The sequence below is a fragment of the Strix aluco genome, chromosome 12 (genome assembly GCF_031877795.1).
Source record: "Strix aluco isolate bStrAlu1 chromosome 12, bStrAlu1.hap1, whole genome shotgun sequence".
Lineage (NCBI taxonomy): Eukaryota > Metazoa > Chordata > Aves > Strigiformes > Strigidae > Strix > Strix aluco.
Genome location: NC_133942.1, coordinates 10,464,378 through 10,477,564, shown reverse-complemented (window position 1 = coordinate 10,477,564; position 13,187 = coordinate 10,464,378). Strand labels below are relative to the sequence as shown.

The 13,187-nt window shown below is 39.2% G+C and overlaps 1 protein-coding gene across 3 annotated transcripts in view; it reads right to left on the bottom strand.

The window, feature by feature from the left end:
- LRRC49 (leucine rich repeat containing 49) overlaps positions 1 to 10,787 on the bottom strand; it is a 55,375-nt gene extending 44,588 nt beyond the window's left edge. For 2 of the 3 annotated variants that reach the window (XM_074837665.1, XM_074837666.1), the window contains exons 1-7: positions 10,668 to 10,787; positions 9,762 to 9,824; positions 9,115 to 9,202; positions 8,217 to 8,414; positions 6,602 to 6,701; positions 5,419 to 5,622; positions 3,982 to 4,048 (exon numbers count right to left, since the gene is read on the bottom strand). In XM_074837665.1, coding sequence (XP_074693766.1) covers positions 3,982 to 4,048; positions 5,419 to 5,622; positions 6,602 to 6,701; positions 8,217 to 8,414; positions 9,115 to 9,202; positions 9,762 to 9,824; positions 10,668 to 10,721 — 774 coding nt within the window. In that variant the 5' untranslated portion in view covers positions 10,722 to 10,787. Of the gene's footprint in view, positions 1 to 3,981; positions 4,049 to 5,418; positions 5,623 to 6,601; positions 6,702 to 8,216; positions 8,415 to 9,114; positions 9,203 to 9,761; positions 9,825 to 10,667 lie in introns of those variants that run through there. The other variant, XM_074837667.1, reaches the window with a different exon arrangement.
- Positions 10,788 to 13,187: the final 2,400 nt, after the last annotated feature.

Genomic DNA, 13,187 nt, shown 5'->3' with positions numbered 1-13,187 from the left:
ACTAGGGGATCTGCCAACTAGGCTGGCCCTGCCCAGTCAAACCTCCTACATACTGTAGATAGGGCTAAAGTTCCTGTAGTGCACATTAAAAATATGCTGGAGAGGACTGCCTCAGGTAAAGGTAAACCCATTTGGCGCATTACTTTTGCCCAAGGACGTGGGTGCACTTGGTGGGTGATGCAGACAGGGAAGACCGATGTGTGCCACAAAGAGATTTGATGCTGGGTGAAAATAGCCGATGAACTGAAGTGTATGATGTTAATTGCTCAACAATCCTGTTATTACATATTATCATCCCTATGGTTGATATATGTTATACTAATGACATCATATTAAGAATCACTCAGGTTAACGGAAAAGGAACTTTGATGAAGTCAGGACTAGTTTCAACAACTGCCCCCAGCAACTTCCTCAAGATCGACATCTTCAAGCCCCAGACTGTGAGCATGGACCATGCCAGATACACCAACTCTGAGCTCCAACTGTAGCATACAGGAGACTACAGGCCCTCCTTCTGCTGTGTCCAGTGACACCCACTCCACTGACTGAGCAAACCCTGCCTGATCCCTCCTGCCTCAAAAGACTGTCATGACAGATGGAACCCAAAGTTATGGACTACACCCACTCACTACACATTTTGGAGGGATGGCCCATAGACTAAGGGAATGGTATCTGTGTGTATGTAACAAAAACCAGGAAGAGTGATGGTGATATTAATTAGAATGTATTGGAAATCATGGAACCTCAGCATAACAAAAATGGTATGGAGTGAGGGGTGGATACCGTCCTGGTTTCAGCTGGGACAGGGCTAACATTTTCTTCTTAGTAGCAAGAATAGTGCTGTGTTTGGGATTTGGTATGAGAAGAACGTTGATAATAGACTGATGTTTTCAGCTGTTGCTAAGAAATCAAGGACTTTTCAACTTCCCTTGTCCTGCTAGTGCGCAGGTGCACAAGCAGCTGGGAGGGAGCACAGCCAGAGCAATGGACCCCCACTGGCCAGTGGAATATTCCAGATCACACAAGGTCATGCTCAGTACAGAGATGAAAGTCGGCTGGGAAGATCACTCTCTCTTCCGGGATTGTGGTTTCAGGATTCTCTCTTCTCTGGGATCACTAGCTGGGAATGGGCTGGGCATCGGTCGGCAGGTGGTGAGCGTGCACTACTTGTTGGTATTTTCTATTACTATTATTATTACAATTGTTATTTTATGTCAATTACTGTTTTAGTCTCAACCTGTGAGTCTCCTTCCCTTTACCTCTCTAATTCTCTGCCCCATTCCCCAGGGTGAGCCAGCTGCAAGGTGGTTGGCTGTCAGCCAGTTTTAAACCAGGACAGTGAGAAACACAGCTTTGAATGTAAAATGAAAACAAAAGTACCATAAAAATATCTGTAAGCATAAGAAAGAGTCCAGTAATATTAAATAACCTATAGTGTGTTTCACAGTCATTGGAAGTGAGGAAATCTCATATTCACACAGCACATACAGATACTCACACTACACTGGCAGTCAATAACACTTTTGTATACCAAATGTGAATGAAATTTTTTCATAGTTGTAAGAAAAGAAGACATAAGTGATGCACACCACAGTGCTATTACACCTTTTAATTAAGAACTATCCTGAAAAAGGAAAATTGCTGCCCATCGCTGCTTCCAAATTGTAAAATTGATTAGATTTATTGTAGATTTTTTGACTTTCCTGTGAGAACTGGTGCAAGATAATGCCACACACAATCTAAGGAAACAGATGCATCAAGAGCTTATTAAGATAAAGCAAATCCTATTTTCTACTGGTTTTCATTATGACTGACAAGTGGGATATTCTGTTTCTGCATTCTTGATTCTAATTGATCTCCACCAAGTTAAAGAAAAAAAATAATCATGTATATGTTAAAGACAGGACATTATATCAACAGAACAATGATCAGAATCTGCTATTTTGAACTATATACCAACACTTAATTTTTAATTCTACTGATCTGTTTAAATTACTATGTTCTGGAACACTGGAATACATATTTTGAAGCTCTCAAAACCAATTCTGTGGTTGAAGTCTGTTCTTGAGAAATTCTTGAGAAACAATGTGGAAGAAATATCATTCAAGATAGACTGGAAGGCTTCCCTAAATAAAGATGCCACAAATCTAAATAGAGTTCCCCTATGTGTTACTAAATTAGCCAACAATGTCACCACAGAGTTCAAAACAAGACACTAGTACACTAAGCTGGTACTTCACAAACTCAGCATTTCTTCCCTTATGCCTTCAAAATTAACTAATAATATGTATGGCAGATTGGTGTTTTAAATTTTGAATTCCTCAAAACCAGGAAAAAAGTATGTTAATATGAAAACTTGCATATATTAAGACTGGAAAGGAACAGAAAGATTATTAATAGAAAAGAAGTTCATAGTCTTTATTTGGTCCTTCCATGAAAAATACACTAAACTACAAAAAAGTTGCAGAAAATAACTCATTCCATTTCCTAATATTTGTGCCCTTCACATGTACATTTATGATTAAAACTTTCTGAAAAACAAAAGCACTTACTATGCTCTAGAGTTTTAATATTTAACTCCTAATACAGGATAATTTGTTATGTTCTCTGGACCAGAATAGCCTATTATTATGAAGCTGATCTAGCAGCTGCCAGTTGGGCACTATGCCCAAAACTCCTAATAAATTTCTAATTAACGTCAAGGGAGTTGTACAGACACTTGAAGGAAAAAAATATAATAATAAAAAAAAATCAGATCTACTTCATGATCATTTTAAGAGTCATGCACGACCTATGTTTCATTTCTATTAGTGATTCCTCCACTTGCAGCTGTGCCAGTCAGCACACTTTTATAGCACGTCTAGTCTGCAAGTATTTTTACCAAAAACATAAAAAACCCCAAAATTACAACAGCAATAAGAAAAGGATTATAACTACACAAACAGCCATCTCCAAATACAGCCACTCTAGACTCCAAGGGCAATGTCATTATCCGGTCCTATACGGCCTGTGCCACTGTACAACATGCAAACTAATGTTATTCAAAGAAGCCACAACCTTTCACATCACATATAACAGTAACTCATTACAGTGCTAGCTTCTATTTTCCTTTTCCTATTTTTTTTAAAAAGCATTCCCATTCCTCACTGTCAAGCAATTATATAATAAAGCACACATACACAGAAATCAGTAAGATGTCAAAACTGTCAGAATAGGGACCCAGAAAATTCACACATTGGTCTTGTATAGTCACAATAACCATATGTTGTTTTAAACAGCTCAACTATGGAACATTTTCTATCACATGTGTTTTAGATCTGTTTTACAAAAGAATACTATACCTGGCTTGCCCTTAATACTCCATGCTGCTTCTGACATACCCATGAAACAAGAATCTTCCTCTTATACGTACGACAGCTAAAACTATGCACCACTTGAAACAGAAATGACTGCTTGGTCTCAAATTGGGGAAACTGAATAGACATTAAGTGACTTAAGTCCATTCAGAAGCATGAGTCAATCAAGACCTTGGACCCATTCTGCTTTTTCCTGTACAAATTTCAGTCTTCTACAGATATGTAAAGGGATCTTCTTTTGTAAGATCACCAATAGCAGAAACAACACAGCAATCAATGGGTTCTTAAATTCTTCTGTGACTTCTAAGACTGTGTTACTTTAACTACACCACAACTACTTACGCTACATAACTATTCTGTAGGTGTGAGTGCTATTATACTCAGCTGACTCAGCATTTTAATCACTGCAACTTTCCAGAAGTACAAGGCTGAAAGTACAAGAGACTTGATACCAAGATTCAAAATAACATCACACCACCTTTTATTAATTTACTGATTTCTTTGATCTCAAGAGTTGCAAAATTGGTTACCGGTTCCCTTTCAAAAAGCAGTAGTTCGGCAAAAGACACAGGAAGTGCATGATGTCTACACAAGAAATGTAAATAATCAAGTTATTGTATTGTACCTGATTTCCATGAAGATCTAAAACATCAAGATTTTTTAGGTTCTCCAGATTTGAGATCTTCTTTATTCTGCAAGATTTCAATTATGACATAAATTATTTTTTATATTAGACAAAAAGTATAAAAAGTATTCCAGCTAATACAAAACTTAGCCATTTGTTCCCACCTACCAAGAGTAACAGAAGAATAACAAAGTTCTGAACCATGTAAAAAAATGAATGAGCTATCCTTAGACTATCACCTTCCTTTCAATAATGCAATAGCTGCAGTATGTACATGGCTCTTCTAGGAAGATGAAAAGGGAAGGAATACTTGTACCACTAGAAAACAAAGTCAACAACCAACCTATGCAGATACCTAAATAATAAAAAACCCCGCATTATTAATGGCAAAGAGCTAATTCCAAACCAGTTTAAAGAAAGACTATAGTGATACAGGCTTTTGAGAGTTTGTTAGAAGAACACAGAATTAAAAAAAAAAAAAAAATAATCTAAAAGCCACTAGCCCTTCCTTGACAATATAGATCTCGAGATTTGGCAGTACTACTTCTCTCCCTGTACAGCTTCACTGTCTTAAAACTTTTATATCCTGTCCTATTTTCTCAGATTCCAAACCTATGGTATTGTATACTCAAGAGCATCATCTACTGGCTGATGATATTAAACATCACATGTATTATGCATTTGCTTTGAGAATAATCGAAGATCGCATATAGATCAAACTGAAAGCAAGTTGCTAGCAAATGTGTCTGACTTGTAATCATTTATGAGTATGTCTTGTTCTAACTACCTCCAAACCATACTTCTACATAAACAAACTATACAGCACTCTATGTAGTTACAATTTGGAAAATAATTCCTTAAAGCACCTTAAAATTATCATTCCTATGTGCCAATATTCCACAGATACTTCTACTAAATTATTAGAATTAAAGGCTACAGGATTTGAACTGTATTTTTAGAAATACAACTAGCAAGTTGTATCTCCTGACAGAATAGAATCAATAAATAAGCAACAAAATCCATGATTCATGTCTGATTTTTTCCCCAGCTAAATCGATCAGGCAGAAATAGTTTTTATAGGTTATAAAGACTCAACGAATACTTTACGTGATGTGAAAAGAGATCCCACCTGTCACACAAATCTAAGAACATGTATTTAGTCAACCAGAACAGATGATTAGACGGAGACACGTAAAATACTTCAGAAGTGTTGCTAAAATTGACATAAGAAAGGAAGTTTCTGAAGAACATTATGAGCAAAAACTGTGTGCTTCCTCAGTGGGATCCCTAACACTTAGCTATTGTTAGGGACCAGCTCACTGGTCTCATAGCCAACAGCACAATCTGAAAACTCTGTCAGTAACAGAAACAGTGACAGATCACCATTGTTAGACCATGAAGAAGTAGGGTGCTTTAAGTTAGTTTTATTATTTTTACCTGTTCTTTCCCAATAAAAGAACTCTTAGGGATCTCAGCGTTGAAACCCCACTTATTTCCTCTATCTGATTATCATATAAATCTAGGAAAACAAGATGTTGCAGATTAGAAATATTTTGAATCCGGGTTATAAAGTTATGTTGGAAATTCAAAAGGCGAAGATGATCTTCCCCATCAATAACTGGGCACACTGTCAGTTTTTGCCTGGAAGGAAAAAGAAACAAAACAAAACCCACATGTAAGTAACAAAATGGTAATCCACCTTCTACTCACCCACTCTGACTGAACTGAGGAAAGTATATTATCTTGATCAAGGTAATCAGGTTTGCTAATTAAACTCTGTAAATAAGCACTAACTCCTTACTATTAAAAAAAATTACCATGAAAATATAGCTGAGGTGCTTCTAAAATTCTCTGAAAGCTTGTCCTGTTCATCAGAGATTTGCTTGTTACATGGAAACTACACGGAAGTTTCATGTTGTGACCACATTAAAATTTCAACAGATGCAGCCTGCCAATTTTTTCATCAGATACCACATAAGCAGCCTGGTTAGATCAGAATTCAAAGTGTTCTATGCCTATGCAGTTTTTCTTTGGTTTATTTGACATGTAAATACATGAAATAATAAGTGTTAATGTGAAAAGTAAAAGATACAGGAAATTACGCTGAAAATTATTATTCTTATTTTAGGATTATTCCAGGAGTCCTACTGACCTGACAAAACCTTACATTTGGACTTACCCTCACCAAAAAAACCCCACAGAAGTTACAATTAAATGTCTTTCAGATAAAATATTTTTGTGTCCTGGTTAAGAAAAAAACAAAAAGGCTGTTCTACAGTTAATGCATCAGATTAGAACTAATGGAGACATAGCCTCTCCCTATAGATTACATGCATAACCTTGCATTTGACTCTTAAGCAAGCTCCTTAGTTTACAATGAAAAGCCCTAACAGCCTTAGATGACTGCTGTACGGGTATATTCATCACAAGGACACTCATACAGAATTTCTCTATGGGACACAGTTCTTCTCTCAAAAACACACACACAAACACAAAAACCAACAAAACCAAACCCATCACTTATACCACTGAGCACAGGCATTACTGGGATACTCATCACTTTAGACCATCAGACACAAGAGTTGCAAGCTACGGTGCATGTGCTTCATAACCTTCTCACCTTTCCAGGGTAAGTCTATCAGAGTTCAGTATTTTTTCTTCAGCGGTACGTTGCAATACAGGAAATGATATTGATGAACTGCTCCCAAAGTTTGTGTTATCTATCAGGAAAATCATACAGAGAATATATGAATTATCGTTTCATTAACTACAGATAATAAAAGCAGAATTTTCTTTCTTATTAAAAGTTACACAGTACACGAAAGTGCTTTTTGCCTCCATTCAGTATACTTTATCAGTTTTCTTTCCTACCATTTTTTGTTTACAGCCACATGCCTCTACATCCTCCTTCCAGAGTAAATCCTTTTGTTTCATTTCTGAGAGATTTTTATCAACAATTTGTTCTAAGCAGATATTTTGTAGATGCTTTCGTTTTGATTAGAATTACCCAATGATGCTGTAAGGTGAATTAGTACAATTGTTTCACAATTTCAGCATCTGAATTTAAAGACATTATCTAACTTTAGATGAACGTAAAGACACAGATCAAGTAGATGTTGATAGAACTAAAAACTGAAGCACTAACACACTGAAACAGTCCCACTGAGCCTCAAAAAACCGAAGTATTTTAAAGGTAAGTGCATGCAGTAGCTAGTAATCGCTAGTACTGTATTTCACTCTGTTATCAAGGAAGAGACAGACAGCCCTTTAAAACATATTTACAAAAAGCTATCCATCTTTACCCATTTTGTTAATATAAAGTGAAAGAGGGAGGATGACTAAAAATACCTGCAAAATAAAATCAGCAAATGTGTTCTGTGAGCTTTGGCTTATTTGGAAATGATCCACTGAAAAATATTGGTCAAACCCAGATCATTGTGCATGCATACTACCACAAGAATATAGGCTCAACTTCTACGTGTTTGCCCCCCCCTTTTTTTTCCCCCCTCTTCCTTCAAATAAATCAAGTATGTTAATCAGAAAAACATTAATTCTTCAATAAACAAAGATAACTGGTTTCTACTGTAGAGAGTTCATTCTTGTCTGAAATATGCTACTAGAAGAGATACCTATATAAGTAAAACAATTTGTTGTTCAATTTAGAACCTTTTCAGTGCTACTCTAACATTTTATCACTAGCTACTCTAACAAACCAGTATAACAACCAACATTCTCGATGTATCCTTCAAAGTGAAAAAAACTGTGAAAGAAAAAAAAAAATCATTGAGACCAAAAATAATGAATTAACATTGTGGCAGAAGTCTTAGATTAGTTGTACGTCAGATTTTTAAGCCAATAAACGTTAAGACCAGAGACTTAAAAAATCAGTCTGAAACATGACGTGATGGCAGTACAGTGACGTTTTTCTTCTAATGTCATCCTCCTAAAAACATGTGTGAAAGACCCCTATTACTCTCTATTGTTGAAGAAAGGTTGATAAAAAGCCTGTATTTAAATGCCTGTATTATATTTTGGAAAATATTTCTACTAGTTTCCTGACAATGATCTATTAACCTCTCAATACACAAAGGGAACAGTAGGCAATCCTTGCTATTCAGTCATACATTCTGACAGCCAGAAGGAGGACATCTTGCAGGCCATAACTTTTCAGTAAGACATCTAGTTAAAAAAAAAAAAAAAACAAAGAGACAAATGAGAGTAGTTTTCACTTTTACCTGAAGCATGTGAACTAATACTGTGGCTGCTTTGTCGGGATCTGGATTTTGTGGGTGTGTGAATAGAAGTCTCGCCAAATCCTGATAAAGAACCTGTATTCTGCTTCAACTCCAAACCAGAAAGTTCTGTCAGACTAGATGGTACTGGAAGATATATCTGCTTACTACGCACCAAAGGACTTAATACTCTTTGGTCTCCTGTGCAGGGAACAAAACCAAACTGCAGACTTAAATTCACTCAATAATAAGTTGCATAATATCTCTAAAAATCAACCCCTTCTGAACAGCTGTTGGTCTTTATTTTTTACCAGAATGAGTAAAGATAATAATTAAACTGATCTGCTATCCTAATTAATCACTGTTTTAATATGACAGGCAAGCAGCAGCAGTGCAGCAAGAAGTGTTGTGTTTCAAGGCTCTTCCAGACTTCACCACAGCTAGCAGTGGGATCACCAATTATCTTGCTTTTCAAAGCCAAGAGCACACAGGCACAACAGGAAAACTATGTCTCTATATCAGGGTTCTGAATTAGAAACTAATTTTGTCCAAATACATTAAAGTGTCAAACATCCAATAAAACGTTACAGTAGACAATTGTGTGGCTTGTGAGCAAATATTTAGTAGGGCACTTGATAGACTGTGGCTTTGCAGGCATAAGGATGTTCTTCCATGGGCAGAATGAGGGGCAAAAAGCAATGAAAAAAAGCCATCTGCACCAGGCAGTAAAAAGGATGGTGGGTTCAGGACATGATGCAGCAGTAATTATATTGAATTACTGTAGCCAGTTAGGAAAAGTGGTCACTCTTACATATTCTAACCATAACACATTCTTTCTTTACTGTCCAGTTAATAAGAGGAGATACAAAAGACGAACAAACCAAACCCTATTGAATATCACCTTGTCGTCCTGAATAGTTTTTTTCCAGATCATGCTGCAGAAGTCTGTTGTGGAAAGATGACTGTTCTTTATTTATCCTGAATTCAAACTGTAACACAATATTTGAGACAAATGTTACAAGTTTTAAATGCAAGTAACACCTTTATACAGACAAACACAACCTTAGTAACAACTACAGTTCTTGGGAAACTCTGCAAATGCTTAAAAAAAAAAGTAATTCCTCTGATAAAAAGACTATTATTTCTATTAAGATACTATGACTGAAAAGTTTCACTGTTGGAAACCAAAATGAAAATATGGAAGCTACCAGCACATTCATCTGCAGTTGACTAAAAGAAGAAAAAAAAATCCCACCCTATAAGGAGCACTGCAATTACAGGAGAAAGAGAGGTACAGATGAAAGCATAAGAAATCTTATATATATATAGTTTATGGCAGGCTATAGTACTTTTCCATGTTTTTACTTTATGTATCTTGTACAGGATGAAATAAATTACCAAAAGATTATCAGATATTCTATTAAAAGTCAATATATTAAGTCAACATACTGCTACTGAAAGGTAATTCCTATCTGAAAGCATACAAATTTGGCTGTACCATACAACTGCATTAATTAATATAACCATTAAAGAAAAGGTAATAATTACTGGTTTGCTTTTATCTGTTATTGATGAGGTCTGGATAACCAGCTGAAGACCACAATTATTAACCTGCAAGTTCAAAGAAAAAGAGATACAATATTATGTTTTTCAAAAACACATATCAATACAAAAAGTTGAAGGTAATTTTTTTTAAACAATAAAGGTATTTGCAACAGCAAAATCTGCCAAGAAAGGAACTATTTTTTCAAAACAATCATGAAGAATACATCACAGCACTAAACAACATTAAATAATTTTAGTTAAAAAAAACCCCACTACTTTTAGCTTTTAAACCATGCTGAAAGCATGACTTTCATGGGGATGTTATCCTCATTATGAAGAAAACAATTGTTTACATTTAAACACGAGATTCTATTTTTGTTTAAAGGCAAAACGTGCTGGTTTTTTGATTGTATTTATATGACAAGACAAAGCACCTACCTGCTAAATAATCACAACGTTTTACATAAGTATTTAACCAAAAGGCTTATATATCCGCTTCCCAGCAAACAGGAGGCATACAAATACCGTCAGGGAAGGTTCCTCACGCCCGTCACGGCACAGGGAAGACCGAGCTCCTCTCACCCGCGCTGCCGCTCCCCTCGAAGCGCGGCGGGGCTGCCCTCAGCGGACTCCGCCAGCTGCGAAGCCCTTACCCGCGCAAGGCCCGCCCGCCCTCAGCCCCAACACGGCCGGTCACACTCAGCCTCACCGAACTGCAGCGGGGCCGCGCCCTCGGAGCGCCGCCACCCCGCCCCGGGCCCGCCCTTCTGAGGAGCGGCCGGGCTCGCCGGGGAGCCCCGGCCCGGCCGGCCGCGTAGCGGAGGAACACCACCGGTGCCGTGCCCACACGCCGGCCGCTGAGGAGAAGAGGCGGCTGCCACCCGCCACCCCGCCCCCGGCAGCACCTACCGAGCCGGGCACGGCCCGGGGGCCCCTGCCGGGCCGGCACTTGCTGGGCACCATGTCCACCTGCTCCCTCAGCGCCTCGCAACACCTCGCACCTCCATGCCGGCCGCCGCCCCTGTCGGAAATCGCTCCGCCGTTACCGGGGCAACCGCCGCTTCCGGCCCGCCTCGCCGGTGCCCCGCCTGCCGGCTGGGTCGGCGGGAAGCCGGGAGGCGATGTCGCGCCGCAGGGCTGCTCTGCCCTCCCCGGTGCCCGCCCCGGGAGCGACGCTCGGCACCTGCTGCCCGGCGAGGCGGCCTCAGGTAGGCGGCCGGGGTGGGGCTGGGGGAGACGCGGGAGGGGGTCTCGCAAGTGCGCGCCTGTCTGCTCCCCAGTAGTAAAAAGACACTTCTAAGGTTGTGTTTTTCTGAATTCTAAATGCAAGTGACTATGCATGAAAACCCGTGAAAAGGCAAGAAGCTGGACGCCCAGTTCTGCCTGAAGAAGTTGCCTTGCAGGCACACACTTGTCCGAGAACGTGAGAATCGGACTCGGAGCCCTTGGGTACAGGCGTGGTGCGCTGAGGCCCATCTGCTGCCCGCTCAGTCCCTCAGCCTCGTGTCAGCTCTTGCTGCTGGCAGGTCAGTACCTGCCAGACCCAAGCAGAGCCCCAGAGCCCCACAGATGGGTAGTGGATGCTTTTAAACACATAAAGAACTCACTCAGTGGCTAGAAAAGCAACGGCGTGGCTGTTTGTGTGTGGAAGGGCTGTGGATTGCCTCATCGTGTCTTCTCCATCCATATCCCAGGTTTAGCTTTGTGTATTGTCGTTTTAGTTACTGTTTGCTGAAAGGCTGACAGAAAAATAATGTAATTATGGCTTACTTTGTGAGAAATATAAAATATAGGAGTGGTTTTTTTATGATATGTAGACAATACTCTGCCAACAATTAATGTGCCATAAGAAATCTGTGGAAGTTTTGCACAGTTGAGGTTCATGGGATTATAATCCTAACTGGGTATCAGAAGCTCGGCTGAGATGTGGGTTCCCCTCTAAGGGACATGTCCACATTATTCGTTTAGTTTTAAGTTCTCCCACAGTTACAAATACTGCTTAATCTCTGCTAGTAGTTAAGCACAGAACATTGCTATATTAAAAAACCAAACCAAAACATTGGCCTGGTAATTTCAATGAAGATCTAATCAAAACAGTGTTTAAAATTGCATCAGTCTTCATCTACACTAATTCTCTTAACATTATTAACATATTTGTAGCTGACTAGATGATAATGATAGTAGGACTCTTCAAAGAAATGAGCTAAAAGTTAACAAGGCCAAAGGCCAGTTCTGTGCAGTGACCACTGGTAAAGCAAAAAAACCAGATCTAGAGTCCTCCTCTGTAAAATCAAATTCACTTAATCTTGACAGGGGTCATGAGACAAACTGAAATGTCTCTCTCAAACATCATTTAGGTTAGCTGTGGCACACTATAGTTCTTTGCTCATACTGGTCCTGACCTTGTTCCTTCCCAGGGAGGCAAACAACTCCTGTGAATTCAAATACAAAATCAGACCCGCAATCCCTGGATGTACTCTCTCCTAGAATGTGTATTTTGGACTTGTCTGTCTGCTCCCATGGTAAACAATAGCTAAGTGATGCCCTACCCAAGACTTATTACAAAATGCTGTTCCACTACCAGAGAACTAGAGATTTGGTTAGTGATGCGTGTAAGCATATTTCATAAACAAAATATTTCATAGCTTAAGGCACATTAAAACCTGAGCCAAACCCACTGAGGCAGAGCGGTACTCCCATTATGTGTTTGTGCCAGCATGTCTGACTCAGGAGGACAGTCAGTCAGGGGAAGAACTGGCCCAAGTGCAGTCTCACATTTTGTCCATCCAGATTTTTAAGAAGAAAACATCGAAGCAATACAGTGGAGTATGGTTCAGATTAGTTGTACAGACTAACCCAAGGGTGCCACAAAGGAAGCAGTGACTCAGAGATCCAACCTGCATTTAGCAGTTTGGGTTCAGACAGTATTGAAAGCTCTTCCCTGACTGAAGAATGAATAGTTATACAGTAGATTGAAATGCTTCAGATTCTAATCCTGAAAACATGAATGTTAATTTCACTTTAATAGCTGAAACAGTCCACTGAGATATAGTGCAATAGTTTTAAGTTCAAAATGAATCATAAGGGTTTCAGAAAGGGGCCTCTATTGTAATATGTTCTTGTGGGGGAATGTTTTTATTCTGTTTAAGTACCATGCAGAATTATAGAGTAGTGCTCTACCAAAACAACATATATCAAATCATGTCCTTGTTCACTCAGTTTTATTTCCAAATTTCATCTTCGGCACTTAGAACCACGCTTACCCCAGCATAACCTGTTTGGATTTCTTAAACCGAAGGCTGTAGTCAGGACGCAGCCGCGCAGCCCCAAGGCTGTACAAGGAGAAGCAGGGACGTGGCTCTTCGGTGCGGAGCCGGGCGTTTCCTGTTGACATAAAAGCAGCCCCAGCTCAATCGGCACGAGAAGCTG